Below are 24556 nucleotides of genomic sequence, written 5' to 3' on the forward strand. Positions count from 1 at the left end.
GGAGTGGAAGAAACCTCCGAGCTTATAAAGATAATATATGATCGTACACTGAAAGTAACCCATTCAAGTCACAACTTTGAACGCCCAACTATCTGGCTGGGCGGCCGAGTTCAATGCGGCAGCCTCAGACTGCGCCTGCGCCACTCTTGGCGGCGCGAGTTGCCCAGAAACCGTGCCGCCGCGGTCCCTGGCTCTAGGTTTCTTTAAACATGGCCAAATTCGTGATTGCGGGTGAGTGATCCCCGCGCTCGCCCGCAGATGACTCAAAGTGCCAACAACTCTCCTCCCAAGTGTAGATTGCTCTTCTGTCTTCGTTCCTAAATTCCACTCAATCTGACTTCTACTTTTGCCTCATATGGAAGCTGTCCCCTCCGAAGTTACCAGTGACTTTTACTAAAGCTGTCCGTCTTAGTCTTATTCAACTTCCTCAGTTCATTGAACACTGATCTTACTGGCTTGTATTTTAACAACTCCAGCCTCTACGGACCACCTCAGGCTTTCTTGTGCTTTTCAAAGAGTTTATTGGATTGTGACAGTTTGCCAAGCACAGCTGAACACAGGGAATACAGGTTTTTGGTTTGGGTTTTGGTTGGGGTTTTTTTGGGGGGGAGGGGGGCATTCTTCGGGGAGTATTCGTTCTCATGAGATAAAAGCACATAATGAAGTACTTTTGATATGGTGTGACTAATGTAATGAGGGAGTGGTACACTTACCTCTGGATGAATACACCCCAGATCTGGAGGTGGGGGTGGTAGTAATAGGGACCCAAGGAACTCACTAGGGGAACTGAGTTGTGAAGGTTTGGATAGGGAGGCCATTCCAGATAAAAGCAGAGGGTAGAGCCTCATGGTCTAATGGGGGACCTGAATGTGGGTCTTTGGGATTAGATCTACAGAAGCAAGAGACAATCTTACTTAGACAGGTAAGGGCAATTGTTTTGCACTTCCTATACACCTAGCAAACATGTTTGAACTGTGTCTTGAAACGAATGGGGAGTTCAAAAAAAGTTATGAAAATTTTTAGACAGGAGAATCCTAATAGGCTTGCATTTTAGGAAGTCCATCTTGGCAGCAATGCAAGGTGAGAGAGGGACTGAAGTGTGGACTGGCAGCAAAGAACCATGGAGGGGGCTTATATTGTACCTGTTTCCTCCTGTTCTCAGCAAGTTTCTTTCTTTTTTTAATTTGTTCGTTTTGAGAGTGTGGATTGAACCCAGGGACACTTTACCACTGAGCTACATCCCCAAGCCCTTTTAGAGACAGGCTCTCACTAAGTTGCTTAGGGCCTCAATAAATTGCTGAGGATGTTCTCTAACTAATGATCTTCCTGCCTTAGCCTCCCAAGTCAACTGGAATTACACGGGTGAGCCTTCAGCATGTTTCTTAAAAGAGTAGATTCCTCTTCTATTTTTATTCCTTCATTTCACTCAGTCTGTCTTTACTCAATCTGTATCATTATGGAAACTGCCCCACCAAAGTCACCAATGACTTTTACTAAAGCTGTTCATTCTTTGTCTTATTCAACTTCTTTGATACATTGAACACAATTGACATTTACCATCTGCCTAAAATCTATTTCATTTGCTTCATTAAAATAATATTTTTGAGCATTGACTATATGTTTGAAAGAGTGAAAATTTTACAGAAAGTGTTTTGTGTATGACAGTTGCAAGGCAGTGTTCTTCAGTAGTGGTGGCAAGGAATCTTAGGTAAGGGCTTCCCATAGGGAGCAATTTTAAACAGCTGAAAGATGAAAGTCACCTAGAAGAGAAGAGATAGGGTGGAGCAGAGCAATTTAAACATGGGTATCAGGGAGTGAGGAGAACTAATTTGGTGATACTTGAGAATATACAATTAGCATAAAATTGAAATAAGTTTAGTAGGACTGGAGCAAAGAGTAAGGAAGTGACTGTCTCAAGCTGAGGCCTGAGATAGATAATGTAGATTCTTCTGAGCCACATTTAGTAGTTTAGATTTTATCCAAAGTGACTGGAAGATTTTTGGAAAGGGAGAACATGCCTATTTGCCTTTTGCCTGTTTGACCATTATGGACATGGTGTGAGAGAGAAAGACTGAATGCCCACAGACAAATTAGGAGATTGGCACTATAGATCAGGAAAACATTGGTGGTAGCCTGCCCTAGCACCGTGGACAATGGAAATGGAGAGAAGTGAGAGATGGAAATGGAGAGAGATAAGGGAGGCAGAATATACAACTGATTGTCTAATTGTTTGGGGGAGATCAAGTAAGGGAGAAGAAATAATAAAAATTATTCCCAAGCAATAGTTTGGATAACTGGGTCTATTAGGAATCATTTGAAAAAATTGAGCAGAAGAATAGGCTTAATACTCCAGATAGTCTTAATATTCTTAAGTAATTGGGGAGATGGACATAAAAAGAACATAGGAGAAGGAGCACATTTGGTAGGGAGCTAGCATAGACATGTTGAGTACCTATAAGACATTTAGAAGGAGATGGGAGAATACTGGAGGATATATATAGACATCTAGGTAGGTATAGGGATAGGTCTGAGCTGAAAATACAGATTTCTACATGAAACCAAGGAAAAATACGTAGGGTACAAAGATAAGACATTTGAAGACTGATGTTTTTAATGGGTCAATAAGGGAATAAGGACCTGCAAAGTATAGAGAACAGCCAGAGAGATAGAAGGAAAACCTGCAGAATGTCCCATTATATTTAGTGTTTTCAAAGAATGGAGGAGGGTATCAGTAGTGAGGGCTCCTAAGGGTCAACAACAAGAAAAGGATTTTAAAAATACTAGGGCACAGATGACCCTAGTAACCGAGAGAACTGTCAGATAAGCTAGATGGCAGTGGGATGAGAACTAAATGAAAGTGGAGAATTGAGGGTGGCAAGTATGCAGTGTTTTTAAAAGAAGTTTTAATAGAAGGGCATATAGAACGTTGCATTTTTTAGCACACAAGAAACAACTTGAATATATGTATGTATGTCGTAAAGGGAGCATTAGAAACAGATAAGATTCTATCTGTGGAAGATAATCAGTTCAGCAAGGTTTCTTAGAGGGCAAAAGATGCAGTGATTCAAGTGGTAGGATTAGACAGAGAGAGGAGAAGGGATTCCTTTTTCATTGAAAAGGAGAAAGGAGGAAAGGAGGAGTCCAAATGCAGACTGGCTTGCAGGTGTGATGGCAGAAGTCTGAGGGATTTCCCCACTGAGTCCATTTTGTTTAGTTTGGTTTGGTTTTTATAAAGTAGAAAGCAAGGTGTCTATTACCATCATCAATGTTGTCAGTGTTCTCCTCCTTCCTCCTCCTCCTTCTGTTTATTTTTTCTTTGTTCTGATGCAGTTCTGGGGACTGAACCCAGGCCTCACATGTGCTCACACTCCACTACTGGGCCTTATCTCTAGCCCCTATCTTCTGATAGTGCAGAGAAACTGTGGGGTTGGGGAAGAGATTTGGAGGAAATGGACATAATTTGGAATAGTCACTGTGGAGAACAGAAATGAGTGTTTGTAAGGGAAGCAGAAAGCTCACCAGGCAGAGTTGAGGGCTAATAAAGTCTGGTGACCATGAATTTATAATGTTGTCCCTCTCCTTGGTTCCACCATGTTTCTCCAGTGGTGACTAGCAAATGGGACCCAGGCACAGAGAAGGCAGGTAATTGAGTTCATTGAAGGTGAAGGACTTTTACCAAGCTGATTTCCTGGGACAGAAGACCCAGATTATTCAAATCATGAGCCTTAGAATGATGGGCAAGGTATTTGAACTAGACAGAGAGGCTAATGGACAGATGGAGCTTGATAACTTGGGAGTTCCCATGCTGTTGACAAACTAGTGACTGGAATTAATTAAGGGAGAATGTTACAAAGAAGTTTCAGCACCTGTTACCTGTGCCTCCTGCTCTGTCTTAAACCCATACCTATTTCCTATGGTGGATTTAACCCATTAATGACTGCAAAATGTGTGTCTGAAACCCTTATATAGCACATGAACTTGAGATTTACATATCAAACTGCTGGTTGTGCCCACTTAAATACATTACAGATATCTCCAATTACACGTGTCTGAAATTAAACTTCTTATCCATAATTTATCTCTAGTAAAGCCACAATCCTCTATCCAAATCAGAAAATAGAAGTTATCCCACACTCTTCTGTTTCCCTCAGTTTCTCCCTCCCCTCTAACTGTGGGTCACACATGAAATCCACAGGTGCCCTCCCTCATTACCACTCCTCACCCTTTGGCTTTGAGTGGCTTCTGGTGATTAGTTCATTGCTTAATTGATAGTACTTAGCAGCCTCTTAATATAATATAATAAAAATCAGAAATTTATGTCATAGCAGTTTATACTATAATTTTGTTATAAAATTATAACTATGGTTAATTCCATAATTTCATGATAATTTCTGTGTGATAAAAGAAAACATTTGAACTCTCTTAGGTAGAGCAGATTGTCCATATTATGCAAAAACAGAACTTCTGGCAGACTATTTACAGAAGAATCTTCCTGATTTTCAGATATATAAAATTACACAACATCCTGATGTTTGGGAGGTAAAATGCCTTTTTTTCTTCTTCTTCTTCTTCTTGTTTGTCTTTTTAAGAAGACTTGAACCCAGGACCTCCCATGTGCTTAATTTGTTAAACTTGTATGTGCATAAAATTACATTTTAATTTGATTAAATATTAGCTAGTGTATCATATTGACCTCCAATAATAAGTGTTCATGTACTAATGATGTTTGAATACTATAAAACGAGCTCTTACTTATCAGTCTCAAAACATCATTGCTTTTTCCATAATACCTAGTAGAACAAATGAAACCTAACCATAAGTAGAATAAGTTTGGCTCTTCCATCACTAGCCCAACCAAGAATTCAGCTAGCTTAAATTACACTTGTTAACTGTACATTTTCTTCCAATGCTTAATGGATAGTATTTAGCAGCCTCTTAATATAGCTGATTCTTAATAGGAGGAGGACTTATTTATTTGAAATACCCATATTTGTGACTGAGTTGCCTCATAAGCAGACTTTGAGAAGAAGCTTTGGGTGCTTTGGTTATGAAGATAGAAGCTGGACTCAATGGCATCCTCTTTATACACCCATTATGCCTTTGGACCCATATGATCCATGTAATAATTTTTGCCATCTAATAAATCGGTCCTCCAGGATTCTGGTTGATGTCTTTCCCCAGAGAAACTTTTCAGGAGTAATATTAGTCAAATGACCTATATTTTCAACTGCACATAGTTTTCAGAGCCAAACTGACTCTTGTCACCTCTCTTCTCTGCTATCCATATATATTCCCTTCATCCTCTACTGGTGTAGGAGACTTATTAGGTGTGGTGACCTAATCTGTGTCCTTAAGGGATCTGATTCCTAGTCCATTTTCAAGATAGAATTGGTACACTTTTTCATTTACTGTCAAAATCAAGCAGGGAAGTAACAAAGACACCCCAGTGGAACCTAGATCCTAAATATTCTTTTACTGCTTATGCTGGGGAATGGCTGCTCTGTATGCTCATCAGCAGCAGGGTAATTATTCCTTCAAGCATGGCAACTCCTCTCCTTGCCTGCTGCTTGGCACAGGAGCTCAATGTGACTAATGGAAGCTATAGCTTAAATTTAGTGGTACTCTTCCTGTTTCCCTTGATAAAAACAGTCTCCCTTTAGGATTTAGAATCTCACACAGTCTAGAATAATAGAGTCTATGGAAGCACAGGTTACCCAAGTGGGTCCCTGGGGGTGATGGTAAGCAGGATCACTCTTAATTCTACTCCTTGGTTCCTGGATTCAGGTATTCTACATATTAGGGCAAGACATTACATTGATTTATGATGTGTATAACATCCTGAAAGAGATGCCCCATCCTTCCAAGGTATCGGTCTTTAAGCTAGCACCTGTACCTTTGGTGGCCTGTCCTGCCCTCTGTTATTCTGGGTGATATGTTATATGATAAGGGCTGTGGAACCCATGGTTACATGCTAAATACTGCATCTCTGCTGTAAACTGAGTCCTTTCATTCAAAGTAATTTTGCAAGCTCTAATCCATACTGGTCAAAGATCTAAGAGTAGAAAAGGGAGTTATTTACCCAGAATACATGTAAATGCAATTCTAAATAAATCATTACTCTCTTTAGGGTGATAGGAGTTCAGTGTGATCAATTTGCCGTGAAAGCGCATTGGTCTTTGTTGCTGAACATTTAGCAGCACAATAACTAGGTAGACTTTACTGAGTGGCAGCCCATTCTATTGAGCTATTGTATAACTTCTCTCTTCTGTGAGCAGACTGCAACTGTTATTTCATCCCCTGGCGTTAGTTATAGTATTTCTTTAACAGTAGATGTTTTATTCTGCCTTCTCAGATCTTTGTTTTTTGGGTTTTTCTTGAACTGGGATTGAACCTAGGAGCACTTAACAACTGAGCCACATCCCTATCCCTTTAAGACAGGATCTCCCTAAGTTTCTTAGGGCCTCACTAAGTTGCTGAGGCTGGCTTTGAGCTTGCTATCCTCCTGCCTCAGCCTCCCAAGCCCCTGGATTACAGGTATGCACCACTCTGCCCAGCTTTCTCAGATCTTATCATTGGGAGGCCTAGTATACATAAACCAGAAAATGGTAATTTAAGCTTTTTCTGATAAATATTAGCAGATACTCCCAAGTGACTTTTAGCTTATTCAGTCTGAACCATATAAACAATGTTCACAGAAAATAAATATCAAAATTTATGTGTCCCTAAAACTGGAAGTAGGTCATATATAAGAAGAATACAGAGGAAATAAGTCACTTTTAAAAAATAAGTCTAATTAGAACATCTGGCCTCTCTTTAAATTAAAAATTTGTACTCCAGGTTTCCAAAAGACCAACTTTCAGTAATTTTATTTGACTAATTAATTTGAAGATTTATTCTTTCTTTTTTATTAATTTGTGACTTAAATCATCATTATTTTTCTATACTTACTTTTTACTGTTTAAAGATATCCAAATTGGTATTGAATTGAATTCTTGGGCAGATCTAATATATGATTTTTCTTGGAGTGTCATTCAACAGGAATGGCTGAAAGGTGTGTGTGAAAAGAATAAGTGGAATCACAAAAAGTCTCCCATTATCTGGAGAGAGCTGCTGGATCGTGGAGGAAAGGGTTTGCTTTTGGGAGGATATAATGAGTTCCTGGAGCATGCTCAGGTGCATAAATTAACTTGTCTGTTCAAAAAATATATCATTGTATTACATTATTATATGTTTTAAATGTTTTATTTTCAGGATATTCTGTCTTCTCTCTTTCTAGTCTATTTTGAGTTAGAACAAAAATTTTCCATTATGACCATTATTGGGTGATGATCTATTTTCTGAGGTAGACTTTTTCATTCTCCATGTTTAGCTTTACTATGATGTCACCTCTAACATGATGACTGAGCTAATGATGGTAATTGCTCAAGAGAACCTGGAGGCACATATAGAAAAAGAGCTGGAGAAGGAAACCCAGAAAGATCTCATCAGCCCCTTGCAGGTCTGGATCACCAGGTGAGATAGTCAAACACTAGGATTTAGGAGATTGGCTTTTATTTTTAGAAAGAACAATGAGATGGGATTAATTTCATGATGGAAGAAGACCTGAATATCAAGTTTGAGATGTGTGTTGGGAGCATGCATGCACATTTATGGTTAGATATGTGTGTGTGTCCTCCATTGTAACCCCATGTATGAGTTCTAGATTTCACACATATGCGTGCATACACACACATGCACACACACTCACTCAACTGTATAGTATGACTGCTTTGCCAGATTTCTGTCTCTGGCACTGGTCCTCTCTAACCATTGCCACTTGCTAGGTTTCCTTGGTTCCTCCTCTTGTGCTCCCCTTCTGTATCCCCACTCCCCTCACTTTATTTCTTCTTCTTTTTTTTCCTTCTCAAGTTTGCTTGCCATTGCTCCCAGTCTGGGACACATCCAGTCTTTGCTGTCACTGTCTCTCTTTCTTTGATTTGATTTAATTTGATTTTTATTGGTGCATTATAGCTTTGCATAATAATGGCATTCATTGTGATACATTCATACATGCACAATTCACATTTTAGTCTGTTTAATTCTCTTGTGTCCTCCTTTCCCCCTCCCCAGCCCCTTCCTCTAGTCTACTGGTCTCCCTTCTATGTTCATGAGATCCCTTTTATTTCCTTTTCCTCTCAAGCTTCCACATACGAGAGCAAACATACAACCCTTGACTTTTTGAGTCTGACTAATCTCACTTAGCATAATGTTCTCCAGTTCCATCCATCTGTACTCTCTCTCTGTATTGTCTCTGTCTTTCTTGCTCTCTCCCTCTCCCCCTCTCCTTTCCCCACCCCTCAGTCTGACTCTCACATTATCCTTCTGTAGAGTAAGAAGTATGTGTGTACCTAACATGTGCACTTACTTTAAAGATGATGTTTTTTTGAAATATTATAAATACTCAAAGAATTGAAAATTGTTTAGTAAACATCTATGATCCTATAACCCAGCTTTAATAAATGCCACATCTAAAGAGCATCAAAATGATATAGATACTGTTGAAACTCCTGTTGCACCCCTCCCCAAGCCCGTTGTGAACACCAGAAATTCTCAGATGCAATTCCAAACTCCCTACAGTTGATTATCACAGAAATAGAAGACCCAGATACTTGCAAAATACAGTTAAAAAGATACCATACACAGCCTGTGTTGATCCTAGCCATTTTTATAAGGATTTGTCTTTGTGGAAATTTGGAAAAGATGGTCCTTTCTAAAAAAAAAAAAAAAAAAGTCATTACTTTATAGATAAGTGTATAAAATTTTAAAAAGCTGTGGCTAACTGAAACTTAGGTCTTTTTCTTTTAAGAAGAAATGTAAACGTGTAATTGAAATTGTGTGATATATCTCTTTGAAATTTTGCTTTCTGCATATGGGGAATTCTGTTTTATTTGAAAAACATACTACACAGGTACATGTCTTACTTGAGATTGTTTTCAGATACCCAGAGCAAGGGGTTATTAATGAAAATTTTATTGTTCTATTTCCAATTTTTAGCCTTCAAAATATCTGTGAAGCTGTAGAATGCTTAAAAAATATTAAATCATCCCACAATGCAAATGCAGAAATATCTATTAAGAATAAATGCTTAAGAGGGCAAAGGATCTAACCATTCACAATTCAACTCTGCATTTTTATCAGTGCAACCTCTCCTGCCTGCTACAACCTCCTTCCCATACTGATGAGTGGTGAAGTGTTTGGGATGCAGACGGAAATTAGCCTAACTCTGTTTGACAAGGAGCAGTCGGAAGAACTACTCAAAAGCCTGGTGATGGAGACCCAGGACCTGGCGTCGCCTGTCCTCCGCAGTGTCTCTAGCTGTACTACGGAGAAATACGCCTTCCACCAGGCCCATGTGGTCATCGTCCTTGACGACAGCACCGAGGAGGAGGTGTATGGTCTAGAAGAGTGCCTGAGAAGCAAGGTGCCACTGTGTCGTCTCTACGGGCACCTGATTGAGAAAAATGCTCACGAATCTGTCAGGGTTATTGTGGGAGGAAAAACCTTTGTGAATCTTAAAACGGTCTTGCTTATGATGAATGCCCCAAGCATCGCTCACAACATTATCGCGGTGGCTCTGGGGGTGGAAGGCCAAGCCAAAGCGGCAGTAGCCAGAAAATTGAAAACAACTGCTTCATGTGAGTGAACTCCTGCTGATGTTTGTGTTTGTGCTTTGAAACAACAGGATTTCAAGCAGCTAGGAAGAAGGTGCATCCCCTTGGATAGCTAGAATAAAAGTAGAAAGTAGATACTAACAACTTATTTAACTACAGTAGTCCAACTACAGTAGTCTGCCTTAGTTAGGGGATATATTCTAGGACCCCCAGTGAGTGCCTGAAACCACATATAGTACTAGACCCTACATATGTTGTTTATTTCTATATGTACATACTTGATGAGGTGTAATTTACAAAATAGGAACAGTAAAAAAATTAACAATAATAACTAATGATAATATAGAATAATTATAACAATATATTATAATAAAAGTTCTCCAAAACATGAATTATTTCTGGAATTTTCCATTTAGTATTTTTAGACTGTAGTTCATTGAGAGAAACTGAAGTCATGAAAAGTAAAATCTTGGATAACAGAGACAACTGTACTGGGCATTTTTTTTTTTTTAACCAGCTTTTACAATTGACCTGGTCCTTCATTATAAAAAACTAACGAACATGGGCTGGGGTTGTAGCTCAGTGATGGAACGCTTGCCTATCATGTGTAAAGCACTGGGTTCAATTCTCAGCACCTCATATAAATAAATAAAATAAAATAAATTAATGAACAGATATTTGATATAAGGCCTATACTAGTCAAATAATAATTTGAAGCCTAATATTCAATTTTTCCTCAATAATGGTCAATTGAGGTAATCAATGCTTAAAAAAATTTAGAGCTATGTTAAAATGGCTTTGCCCCACTTCCCATCCATGTGACCTTGAGCAAACATGCTGTTCCTCAGTTTCCTCATATGTAAAATGAGGATGTTAACAGCACCTCCCTCTCAGAATAGATGTAAGGATCCAATGAGATAATATTTCTAAAGTACCTGTGTGCAAGAATACCTGGCACATGGTAACATTTGCAAGGATGTTTAACTTTATCAGTAGGCTTATAATATCTGGTCAGTGCTCCTATTATCTTTGAACTGGTAGACATCAGAACCATCTGAAGATGAAACTGGATCACAAAATGGATGGTTATATTTTCAAGGCAACAACACATCTGACATATTTTAGTTCTTTGTGCCCAGAGATGAAGCAGTTGCAACACTGAGAATGGAAGGAGGCACAAGACTTTATAAGAATGAAACACAAGGAAGTGTGAACCTGGAATGCCTAAACCAGGCCATGGAAGACTTGAATGAGCCCCTGATATTAGAGTCTGTGCTGCTTTATCTGTTTATTCCCAGTGAAACCCCAGGAAGTATAACTCCTTGTATTCTTGTATACATATCTTTAGTATCTAACCTCCATGATAAAACTCAACCAGACTAATGCTAAAATTATTCAATAGGAAATGAAACATTTCCTAACCATTTTATCTCTGTCATTGACCTTATAGTTATATATGTAGACACTGATTTATCACAAAAGATTCATAATACACTGATGAAAAATGTCAAGAAGAGGCAGTGATAGAAAATTTTAAATGAGGCATATGTGTTGGGGGCTGGTAGCCTAGGCTTTCAACTAGAAAGGTGCTGTCTTGTGGGTCTGCTGGTGCCATAATTATAAGTTCTGCTCTACTTAAAGCAAATAAGCATGTGATGAGCAGAAAGAAATAAAAATAGAGGAAAGCCAGGAAGAGGAAGGAGAAACATTAGAGAAATAGTAATTGAAGTGGAATTGTCAGTGAAACAACAAGGAGAACCCAGTAAAAGTAAAAACACTTAAGCAAAATGATGTGAAAGAGGGAAACCACTAAGGAAATCATTCAGGGATCGTTGCAGCTGCCAAGAGAGTGGCAAACCTTTCCTTAAAACCAGGTTCAGCGTATCCCTAAGTTCAGTTCACACGTTCTCGGACCATGTGTAGTCTTAATTGGTACTCCTGTGTTACAAGTGATAGAAAGTCAACTCAAAGTGCCTGAAGTGATAGTTTTGTTTTTTTTTTTTTTAAGGCATAGCTGAACACTGCGGCTCCAATGATGACATCAGGATCGCTGGTCTCTTTTTCTGGCTGATCCTTCAGTTAGTTTTACTGTAAGGTAGGCTCTAAGGTGTAGCAACATGGCCACTGGCATCCTCAACTCACAAGTTCATGACTTACCTAGCCAGTAGAAAGAGGACTTTCTTCCTTGCTGGTTTGTACAAAAAGACTACAAACTTATTGGCCAGGTTCAGACCACATGCCTATCTCTGAATCAGTCACTGTGTCCAAGAGAGTAGAATCTGGATCTCATGTCTATTGCTGGATCTAAGAAATAACAACAGCCCCATCCAAACCATATGGACTGAGACTGAAGAAAGGGTAATTATTTAAAGAAAACCCAGGATACTGTTAAAGAAAAAAAGAAGGAGGAAGAGAGACAAAAAGCAGCAGATGTTCACTAATTTTCTGAATCATAATTTAGGGTTTTTAGAGCTATAAAGAGACTCAGAGCCATAAGAAAAATGAGACCCAGTGAGATTAAAAGTCTTCTTTAATCTCTAAGAAGAAAATCTACCTTATGCTTACCTGGGGCTAGAGAATAATTTTCCTGTGTGGATCATGAACTCCAAAGCCTGACTACCTACCCTACCCAAGCTCCTACATCATACAGCTAATGGATGGACCCAAGTGCATATTATAAGATCTCTTGGGAGTAGGGCAGTGAAGGGAGAAGTAGCTATTCCAACGTCATGAGCCATTTCGGTATAAAAGAGAATGTCAGAGGATGAGATAGGCATTGATGGGAGTCTACTTGAGTTCCATTCCCACCTTCTTCTTCCCTGCCTGTCTCTTGCTAGAGATCCAGGACCAACCCCAGTGATATAATTTTCAGTAGCAGTTTCTTTCAGGGAACTTTCAGTATTCCTTGATTTTAATCATATACCACACCTTCACAGAGCATTATTAGTGATTGCCAAGTGCTGATAATTAGGGAGATGATCCACACCTTTTGCAATATACTCTCCAGTTTATTTATTTTTTATTTATTTTTTGGGACACAATATCTTTATTTTTTATTTATTTATTTTTATGTGGTGTTAAGGATCGAACCCAGGGCCTCACATGTGCTAGGTGAGTGCTCTACTGCTGAGCCACAACCCCAGCCCCCTCCAGTTTATTTTACAGCCAATGGAGCATTCTAAAATAGACAAAAGTAGGATTCAGGTAATTTTTTATATTAATATTATATAATGTTATGTTAATATATTTGTATTAATGTTGTGATATTATTTATTATGATTATTTTTATTTTTATTCCCAGGCATCAAAGATGTGATAATTTGGGGTAATATCAGTGGAAATAACTATGTTGATCTGAGGAAAACACGGGTTTACAAATATGACAGTGCCATTTGGGGACCTCCTGAATTTTCTCGCCCTGTTTTAGATGTGATTTTTGATAGGTACAGTATATTTTTAAGTGATGTATACCAACAATGTTAAATAAATGTATGATAGTTGTTACTTTCTTTAGAAGCATCCATAAATCTTTGTGCAAAATTAACTCATATTTTTACTCATATTTGTTCATGCTTTCTTTTAAGGCAAACATAGAAAATTCTACAGAATATCATCAAGTTGCTCCCAATCCTAATTTTTTTTAAAGAGAGAGAGAGAGAGCGAGAGCGAGAGAGAGAATTTCAATATTTATTTTTCAGTTTTCGGCGGACCAACATCTTTCTTTGTATGTGGTGCTGAGGATCGATCCCAGGCCGCACGCATGCCAGGCGAGCGCGCTACCGCTTGAGCCACATCCCCAGCCCCTCCCAATCCTAATTTATTTGATTTTGAAATTATGATTTTTATGTCAGATGATCCTTAAAGTAGTTTATTTACGTCATTAAACTTATCTCTAAAACAAATATATGTAAAGGTAATCTTATTTAGTGTAAAGACAGATATATATCCAAGTTTAAATTATTTGAGGCATTTTAAGAAAGAGGAATTAAAGATAATAAGCAAACCAGGCCATGCTGGGTATTGTGTCCCAATAGAGGCAGAACTGAGAGGTGGTGAGGCACATAATCCCAGGATCAAGCTGCTTGGGTTGGAACTCTCAGCCACCTATCAGCTGTGTGGCTTTTGAGAAATCACTTAATCTCTTTATGCCTTAGTTTCTCCATCTGCAAAATGGAAACAGTAACATGAGATAGCCCATACAGGAATGCTAGGAACATGAAATGGATTAATCCAGGTAAAGCACAAGAAACACCAGCATTGTGATGAGGCAGAAGAGGAGACACCAGCAGGAGTGCCTTTGAAGCATTTTTCTAAACTCTACAACACTTTCCCAGTTGTCTCATATCCTTTCCATTTCCCCTCACTTTCCCCTCCTCACAACCTAGGAACTTGGTCTGTGTCTTGGAATGATGTGTCCCCGGTTTGCCCTTCTGGAGCCAGATTTCTCTTGTGTGCTGCCTACACAGGGCCAGTGTTGCATGGAGCTGTGTCATGTGCTAACCCATTAGCAGGGGCAGCCTTTTAGCACTCGTTCTAGCCAAGCTAGGCTATTCCCTGAGTTTAGATTCAGATCATAAAAACATAATTATTCCCTAAATCTCAAGATGAATAATTCAGTGCTTCATGAAATTGTTTTATTTTAAATGAAGGATATCACTGGTTCCAAAATAACATCTACATAGAATAAATTCTTTGTAATGAAAGTAATTTTCCCTGCAGTATTTGGCCACTTTTCTGTGTTCCATATTCATATTATCATGGTGTTAGTTTGAAATTTTGGGATTCCTTTCTGCTATGCTTGATTATTTTTCTATCAACTTTTTATGGGGACTGAAGTCAGTTGAAGAAAGGGCATATGAAGTCATATTTCAGTCTTGAGTATGTATATAATTCCTAGTACTTAGTTTCATTGAACCAGAGAATATCTTTTGTAATTTGCATTCCTCTCTCCATTGTAAAATCGTTTCTTTTTCTCCTTACAGTGAGTGGGTAAAAAGAGAATTTGTGATGACCATTAAAAGTTTGACCTCCACGGGAAAACAATTCGGACGCATTTTAGCTTCACACAGTATAGCCACTACGTTGAAATATTGGTACCATGGCTCACCACCTGGGGAGATTGTGTCTTTAGGAGTACTGAGTGAAGGTAAATCTGGGTTTTTCATTTCTTGTAATATTTAAAAACCTCTTGTCTAGGTCTTAAAATGGTCTATAACCTCTGTGAACTTTTATGTTACCATAATTCATTGTACAGTTATTCATTCAAAAACTTGACAATATTTTGTATGACTGCACTGGAAACACATTAGGAATTTACCTGGCATCTTCCTTGGAAATCTACAGTAAAGGACAGCCAGACACACTCACTTTTATGAAGGCAAGAAAGGGAAAGCAAAGTCAGTTCTAGGCTGGGAACAGGAAGAAACAGGGCATCTTCATAATGGACATCTTCACTACAGGAAGCCACAAAGTCTGAATGATGCTGAACTGGAAGACAAGAGTGACAAGAGCACTGGTTATGGGAAGCCCTGGGAAGAAAGATGCAGAGTAGGATACAAATGAGTGCAAGAGGACCAGGCAGCACTAGAATGTGAAAAGGTTGCTCTCTGTCCACAAATACTAAGTAGAAATGTCAACAGCCTTAATGTTTTAATCTACTAAAACCTATTTAGCAGATAAACACTAGCTAAAACCATCTTCTGTCATTTTTACAAAACAGGAAAGAGAATAGCTAATATTCTGTCCTCTATAGTTCTACCTAAAGCATGTCTTCCCTTTGTGTTTTCCTGTCTCCCTTAGCAAGCTTATTTTCTTCAATGCTATGGGCCAGGGATCCTCTGCTGAGTTCTAGCCTACCAAATATGGCTACCTGTTTAGCAGGTAACTATGCTGTCATATGTAACACAACCCAACGTACACCAAACTGAACTTACTGTCTTCCTTCCCAATCTGATCTACCTCTTGCATTCCTTGTGTTATTAGCAGAATCATCACCATCTTCCACCTTGTACCAGTGACTTCAGTGCATTTTGAAGACATCTCTCCAAATTCCCCATGTCAGAATTAATCTGTCTTCTCCTCTATACTCATGTAGTATTCCGTTCATCTGTCAGAGAGCATATTGTAGTCTGCCTTTTTAGTTATATATGTATCCTTTACTTGAGAATCTGCACTCTGAGGGCAGGGGCTTTGTCTGGGTCATCTTTCTACACCTTCCTATAGGAGCATTTTGTATGGAAAACACTCAGTGAATCTTATTCAATTGAGGTTAAGATTCATGAACATTGCCACAGTGTGATTTTAAATCATTGTATGTGACTTTGTAGGAAAATGGGTACTTAAAACGCTTTATTTATAGAAATAAAGTTGAATTAATCTCTAGGAATTTCATTCAAAAATGAAAGTGGGAAGAAGATATCCTAGTGACTACATTTTCAGTGTCCAGAATGGCAGGAATCATTTTCTTATTTGAGGCATCAAAGAAAGGTAGTCATCTTATCTGAATGGTGCTCAATTAGTAATAAAGAATGTCAATCTTTTTATAGAGAGCACATTCAAATGAGGTCCTGGAAACTGCAAGGAAATAGCCAACTTTCCTGCCCACTTCTTTCCTTTCCCTGTCCTTCTACCCTGGCAATAAGACGGCCATCGTAGGCTAGAAGACTGGAAGACCAGATTGGAAAAATGACTTTGCTCATGGGCTTTATAGGGAGCCATGGAAAAGTTGTAGGAAACAGATACAAAGAATCCAGGCAAGATTTAGAAAGGAAAGAGTGCATTAACCCTTGGGATAGGAGATCTCGAACTAGAGATGGGAGTACTGTCAGCACTTAAACAGGTGCTCAGCCAATACTTAGAAAGTGAGTGCTTCAGTCCTCCTTGAGGAATTTCTAGAAATTTAGTTCACCATTCTCATTATAAGTTGTCTATTATGTGTGTCCTTTTCTATAACACTTAATAGGGTTTGTTTTTCTGAATGCTTTTGTTTTGCTTTTCTTTGTATCTACTCACTACAGGCCAGTTTGGTATTCCCGAAGGGATTGTCTTTTCTATGCCTGTGAAATTTGAGAATGGAACATGGGTGGTTCTTACAGATCTCCCAGATGTTGAAATAAGTCAACAAATAATGACCAGAATGACAAGTGATCTAATTCAGGTAATGCCAGAGTACATTCAAGGAAACTGACTTTGACAGTGCTGAAACTGATTCCCCCAGGGCAAAGCATACATTGGTTTTCTGTGGGTTCAGTTTGTACCATATTCCTAAAAATAATGAGGCAATGAAAGTTTGAAGAAATCTGCAGAAGAACACTACTCATCTGATTATATAACGTCTGGTATGTTAAAAATACCATTTATTTAACATGAAAAATCAAAGCATTTTTCTCTTTAAATAATAAGTAAGTAAGTATGGTCATTTAATTCTCTGATTATAAAATTTGTCAACAGGAGAAACTTGTTGCACTTGGAGACATGCTGACTTTTCAGCCATATCATTCAGGTAACCTCTTGAATGTGGTGTTGTGTTGCACTGCTATTAAAAAGTATTAAATACTTGTTACAACAATTACTGTTAATATAGATGACTCTAATCCATGTTTTATTATTTTTAAACCAAATTATTGACAAAATAAACTGCCACGTTCAGTATATCTTTTGAAATAAAACAGAAGAATGATAAGAAAATCATATCTTTAAAATGCCATGACCTTATAACTTTGGGGAATAATATATTAATTAGTTTTTGAGAACTACTATAACAAACTACCACAAACTGTGTGACTTAAAACAATAGGAACTTATTTGCTTACAGTCAAAGGACTGGAACACCTAAATTCAGCCATCAGTAGAGCCATGTTCCCTTTGAAGGCTCTAGGAAGAATTTTCCTTACCTCTTCTAGCTTCTGATCCAACACTTGGTGTTCTTGGCTTGTAGCTGTACCACTCTAATCCCTGACTTTCCTTGTATGTGTGTCTTCCTTTTGTGTGTTTGTTTCTAAGTCTGTCTTTCCTTATGAGGACGCCAGTCATTGCATTTAGGACTCACCCTAATCCAGTAAGTCCACATCTTAGATTGATTATATCTTCTAAGACCCTATTTTCAAATAAAGTCACATTCACAGGGGTTAGAACGGCAACATACCTTTTTGGAAACATAAGTTAAACCACACCACCATATTTACTTTTAGATAACTTAATTTAAACTCAGGAAATTTCAATAAGCTTATTTTTTTTCATTGATATTTTCTCTAATCAGAAACTCATAAGAAGTGCTGTCATCTCTCTTTTCTTCCTTTACTTTAGAGAAAATCCCACCTTATCTGTGGAAATAGGCATGTAGAAATAAATTAATGTACATGAAGAGCTTTAGCCAAATGTTTTTTGGAGTCCAACATTTTCTTCCACTATCACTTATGGATTACCAACTGTAAGTCAGTGCTAGGAGCTAGAAATACATAATAGATACAGTAGACATGATCTTGCTCTCTTGGAACCTACAGTCCACTAAGGGGCCACATGTATAAATGACTCCATTGTGGTACATCTTAGGAATGAGAAGTACAGAGTGCTGTGCTGTGAGAGGCTTGGGGATAAAAGGAAAGAACTTGAAGCAGAAAAGCAAAGATCAGCTTGTTTGGAAAAAAAACTGCGAAAAAGCTTATGTGGCTAAAACCTAAAGAGGTGGTACGGAGAGAGCCATAAGGTGTGGACCCAAGAGCTGTGGGAGGCTTCTGGGTAGAGAATAACATGATCATGAGCAGGTGGCAGAGGAGCATGAGAGAGGGGTAGTTGAGAGAAGGATGAGCCCCTGGAATTGCTCATGTGGGGATTCGTTTGGAAAATGGGCTGGAATAAGGCAAGGCTGTCTGCAAAAAGACTGGTGTTAGGAGGTGGCACAGTGACATGAGGAAGAGAGCTTTACAGCCAAGACTTGAGGCAAAGCAATTGGAGAGATCTTTAGATGTGATTATCAAGATTTGATGATGGGTTGGCTCTGAGGAGTCCCAGAGGACTCTGGCTTCTTTTGGTTAAACAACTCGTGGATTTCCTGAAAGGTTTGGGAATTCAGAAGCGATTCTGACCGTTGGTCAAGTAAGAAGCAGTCCAAACCAAGCAGCCCAGAGCAGAGGTGGAAAGTGCAGGCACAGAGGGTTGTGTAGAACTCTTATTCCCAGAATTTAGAGGCTTTCTGGGTGGCTTTCTGCATTTGGCAGACCAGAACTCAAATTCCTTTTATTAGAGAGGGCTATAAAACTGTTGTCCTAAATTTGACTCCATTGACTTGTAGCTGGTCCTACATTTCCCATCTATATTTGCCTTATAGAAAGTCTTGAAAAAGAAAATGACCTGATAATATGCTGTGCTCTTATTAACAAAGGTCAAGGGGTGGGTGGGTGGGTGGGTTGGTGTGCGCAGGCGTGCATGCAGGAGTATTTGATTGACCTTGACTCTGTTACCTTTGGACCTTTGCAGGGATCCCAAACTTAGAGCATTGAAGTAATCAGAGCATTGCACACTCACAGTTTGGAGATCTTTGCTTAGTAACTTATCACTGATATAATTCGTGTATGACTTTTTTTTTAATCTCTTCAATTAATTTAATGCTTACCTTTCTGACTTTTAGAAACTGAATTATCCCTAAGAGATAGAAGGCTCTCCTTAGCCAGCACAGATGACAAACAGGAAGAACAAAATGGTAGGTACACGTAAGGGAAAAGGTGCCTTTTTTAATCTAAAGGTTAACATTAAATTTTAAAGAAAGGAATTTGATCATCCATTAACTACAAAAAGGGAGTTAAGTCATTTGTCACCCTTATCACATACTAAAAAATAAGATCATATTTAAAATTTATTTAAAACTTTGGAGGAAATAACCCAAAATTTGTGGTGCATCTTCTATTTTCTGGTTGCTGGGGGACACAATAGGGAAGCTGGCCACACAAACCCTGTAGAGGAAAGGAGCCTTGAGACTCTGAGGTGCAGGACACTCAGTGAATTAGAAAACATACTAAGTTGGGGCACCATAGGGTGAAAGAAAGTACATAATAAGTAACTCTCTAAAACCTCACAAGGAAAGGAAGGATCCTTTATGTAAGATGGAGAAAGAAACTTGAAATCTACCTGGGACTTAAGATGGCTAAAGATAAACAAATTGGCATTTATTTATTCAGAAACTGTGCTAGTTCAGTTATGTAAGTTGAAAAGCTTCCAGAGATCTGCTGCACACAATGTACACATAGTTAACTGTGTCCTTAAAATTTTAAGGCAGATTTCCTGTTATATGTATTTTGCCCTTAGGAAGGAAAGAAAGGAGGGAGAAAGTGAGGAAGAAAGGAAAGAAGGAAGGGAAAGAGGGAGGGAGGGAGAAGGGGTGCTATATGATAGGAACATAAAAATAAACGTTAACATCTGCCCTAAAAAGTATTTACCATGGAGCATAGGAAATAGCTAAGAGAAAATTACCTCACTGAGAGATGTCTAAGTTTGTTCAGGCTGCTATAACAAAATACCATATGCTGGCTGGGTGCAGTGGTACACGACTGTAATCCCAGTGTCTCAGGAGGCTGAAGCAGAAGAATCATGAGTTCAAAGCCAGCCTCAGCAACTTAGTAAGGCCCTTAACAAGTCAGCAGGACCCTGGCGCAAAATAAAACATAAAAAGACCTGGGGATGTGGCTAAATGACCCTGGGTTCAAACACCAGTACCAAAAGATAAACAAATAAATAAACAAACTGGATAGCTTGTAACAATAGAACCTTATTGGCACATTTGTTGTGTGATTAGGTTCCATTTCTGAGTTCATACATGGTGCTTCTCACTGTGTCCTCACATGGTAGACAAGGACAAACAAGCTCCCTTGGGCCTGTTTTATAAGGATATAATCCCATACATGAGGACTATCTTCATGACTTAATCACCTCTCAGAGGCCCCACTTTTAGTATAGTACATTGGGGTTAAGGTTTCAATATAGGAATTGGGGTGGAGTGATAACACAAGCATTTAGATCCTATCAAATGGTAGGAGGTCCAGGGTGAAGTGGAAGGACCTAGGGTCTCCTAATATAATATTAGGAAAGCTTTTCCAGAAGAGATGACATGAGACCTGCTCTGGAAAGATGAGTAGGGATCATTCATTTGATTTAGAGAGAACCTTCTTCTTAGGAGGTTGTAAAAGTATCCACCAGGGGAAAGGAATGTGGCAAAGGAGGCATTTCAGGAAATCAAGACTTAACCAGAACTTCCAACCTAGAGCTGTAAAAATAAATAAATAAATAAATAAATAAAATGGTTTCCAGAAGATATGAAGTAGGGTAGCTGGGCTAAAGCAGAGAATGTAAAAAGGATGAGTGGAGTCGGTAAGATAAGGAGGGGCCATGTACTATTCAGCTGTATGGTTATCAGTATGGCTGGTGGACGCGGCAGGACAAAGCATGAGATAGATGGCTTACAGAACTACTCTGGATGCATCATCGGCCCTATAGAGGATTTTTACATATCCCAAATCACTGTCCAAATGAGCTTGGTAAACTCAGTCCTAACCCGAGGAGATCTCTCAAGAGGGCCCGTTAGCTAGAGCTACGTCTGGGCATCTGAGTAACAGCACTGTCATTCTAGTTGACCCAATAGGTATTAAGCAACACTCAAGGAAAGGACTGAGAGGGAACTGAGAGAAACTACAAGCTCTGTTGTAAGGAAGGTGACTGGCAGATTTCCAGGATAGAGGAAGAAAATCCAAATTTCAGAGTGTGAATTCCATAGAATACATAGAATTTAAGTTACCAGTTAAAATCCTAGGCACTAAGAATTCGTACCAAGTAATATTCTTATGAAGACTCAAAAGCTTCATTAGTGATAAAGTAAAGAAAGTAGCATAGATTTCAGGTTGATTTGGGAGCTATTTGTTGAAAATCAAGAGGCACTTACTATAATACTTTCCATATTGTGGAAACAACCTCCATAACCTTACTGGGTTGTTTAAAAAAAAAAAAAAAAACTAGTGTCTAATGAAATCAATTTCATTACTAGCATTTTTTTTCATCTAAATATTGTAAAATTGATAAGAAAATAGTAAAAATTCCAGGTCCTTTTTGCCCCCAACAAACTAAGATTTTTAAGAAAAAAATAAACAAGTATAGATTAGATAATATTATTTTATATAATTTTTGTTTCATTTTAATGTATAAAAGTGTATGTCCTGGTCTATAACATAAAATGTACTCTTGACTGTGGATCCTGGTCTACCACCCTTGAAAAACACTGGCTTAGAACATCTCATAGGCTGTTGGTTATATTCTAAACCCAATGTGTTTTCTTTAATGTTACTTTCAGACCATCAAGATAGCATATTTTCTGATCAAGCCCCAGATGACGAAAAAGATGCAGTGCTGTCAGACGGTAAGTCACTGAGGCTGTGGACAATCTTTGTGGTGCTCATATTCACGGCTCATATCAGTCAGTCTTAGATGTGGTGGTCAGAAGAACATGCCCAAAAAACCAGAACAATTTTTGAAAAGCTCTCTGTTACTTTTCTTACACTTCATAAACACTTTGAATGGGGGGATAAAAATGTCAATAATTATGTTTAAGACTGAAACTGTTTCCATCTCAGACTCACTTCAGACTCTCCCAAAATACTCCAACCTCAGCTCCGGCCCCTTGTGTCTTGTCCTTCTCACATTTCCTTTTTCTACTTAATTCTTCTTTACAAAGCTGAAATAGCCAATATGGCTAGACAGGATCGTTCTCGGAAAGTGGGTCAGAGGAACAGACTGAGAAAGCCAAGTTAGAATTCTCCTAAGAAAGGAAATCTGGTGATTGCCCACCCCCTTTCTCTGTCATATAAATGTCTATATCACATATATAACTTGCAAATATGTATGCAGAGGATCACATATTTTCTGAATCTTCCTATACAAATCACATGTCAAAATAATAATAATAATCTAGTCTGCTTCCATTTTTACTACTTCTTTACCTCTTTGAATAGAAAGAAGCTGGCAAACACTGAGATGTTCCCCAGTGATTTCTGTTGTGAGGCCATGGCTTCACAGGAAGTTGCTAAAAGCTGCTATTTGGCTGGATACAAGCCATAGTCTTAGATTGAGATTCCATAAAAAAAAAAAAAAAAAAAGTGGTCTAACAACATACAACTCCTCTCAGGGAAAGGCACTGAGAGAAACTTGAGTGAAAAGAACAATATAGGTGAAAATGAGAATAACTGCAAAACTCAATGTGCTTTAAATGCTAAAACCTATTTTGTTAATTCTTTACTTACTACAGTTGAGTTTTTAGATTTGATTCCTCAAACCGTCTCTGAAAGTCAGAATCAAGAACCCATAAATGGTCGGTGGGTAGACAAAACATTAGTATTTTCTTATTCTACAAACAGAACTGGGCAATAGAAAATCCAGTTTTCTTGTTATGCAATTCTTTTTAAATTCTTCCTGCTCCCACATCCCCAGGCACTCAGCCTGACTTGCCCACTCTTCTGGAACCTAGCTTCCCTCTTTTATAACCAAAGCTATAACAGCAAGAGCCCTAATCCTTCCCTCAGAATGAATGACTGAATAAGGAAGAAAACAGACCAGATATATCTGCAAGTCCAGTTTCCAAAGTAAGTTACTGAGTTCTCCTGATATTTTATGAAAACAAGGCAGACAGATTTCTTTGTAGTTGACCAATCAGGATGTTCACCCAAGTCTCCACACTTATGCAAATGTTCAATAAGATGGACACAATCTAGTGCACCTTTCATTCTGATGGACTTTGGAATGGAGTTAAGCACAGAGAATTAGAATTGGTCTATTCAGGAGAAGCAGAACCTAGAGATGAAATGGAGCTGAGAATATATCTGCATACATAATTCACAATGAGAAACAAAGGAGCCAAAAGAGACTGCACATGGAAATGGCGTAAGGTCAGGAGAGAGGCCAGAATACATTTTGAAATATATGAAAATATATTTTGAAAAAAATATATGAAAATATCTAATGATGATCTTCTGGTTTTATTTCCCCATAGAATCTACCTGACACATGGACTCCCTTGGCCATTGAATCAGATTGAATACAGTAATCCAATAAATAGAATGAAGAGAGGAGAAAATGAAAAACTAATAAAAAACATAGCCTACTTGATATATTTTTTAAATTGTTACATCTTTTGTTTTTCTTTCTTGTACATACTCCAAAGGCAAAACTGCAGAACTATAACAGATTCAATTAGACCAAAATGAAGTTATTTGGTACCGCAACAAATATAAAAAGACCTGTGAATGTCAGTATTTAAGAAAGAATAATTTTGAAGAATTTATTTCAGTCTTAGATAATATTATTCTAGGCAATTAAATAAAACTGATAGAACAAAATGTCAAGAGTTCAATCATTTTGTGGTACCTGTATCCGTTACTATGTTTGTTTATATTTGCATTTTCTCAAATAGTTTGGTGTTAAATATTATTTTTTTAAATAACATTTAAACGGTTGTCAATCATTGCATCTTTGCTTGTATATCCTCCCGGAGAGAATCAAGGAGACCACTTATTTATTAACTTGATCTTTCTTTTCTAAAAAACACTTGAACTGAGACAAATGAATGAGCAAGTTTGTGTCTGAGTGATATTAATATTAGTGAACTAAAAAAGACCACAAAATTCTGCCTATGAGATCTTCAGGGCTGGTCAGGTTTGGTACTTTCAGACCTGTCTATGTGCTGTGCTCTCTGGGATTTGCTTGAGATGAGTGTCTTTGCAACAAATTGTATTTTTGTCTTTAGCTTCAATTGAATAGGTTTTTATTTTTGACACCAGATATGGCCTTAATAAGCTGAATTTTGAAGGAAAAGAATAGACTTTGACCATAAAATTGCATGCTTGAAATAAAAAATTGTTATTAAAAATTTCTAA

General features: G+C 38.2%; 1 protein-coding gene across 1 annotated transcript; it reads left to right on the top strand.

Annotated features, from left to right (window-relative positions):
- The first annotated feature begins 186 nt into the window (after window positions 1-186).
- Mdh1b (malate dehydrogenase 1B) lies at window positions 187-23751 on the top strand. The gene is made up of 12 exons (XM_071619360.1): window positions 187-231; window positions 4427-4539; window positions 7039-7173; window positions 7370-7512; window positions 9178-9674; window positions 12952-13093; window positions 14633-14796; window positions 16667-16806; window positions 17100-17151; window positions 19276-19347; window positions 21982-22047; window positions 23674-23751. Exons 1-12 carry the CDS (start codon window positions 210-212, stop codon window positions 23682-23684), a joined length of 1557 nt encoding a protein of 518 aa, XP_071475461.1. The 5' UTR covers window positions 187-209; the 3' UTR covers window positions 23685-23751.
- The last annotated feature ends 805 nt before the right edge of the window (window positions 23752-24556 follow it).

The sequence above is a fragment of the Marmota flaviventris genome, chromosome 11 (assembly GCF_047511675.1).
Source record: "Marmota flaviventris isolate mMarFla1 chromosome 11, mMarFla1.hap1, whole genome shotgun sequence".
NCBI lineage: Eukaryota > Metazoa > Chordata > Mammalia > Rodentia > Sciuridae > Marmota > Marmota flaviventris.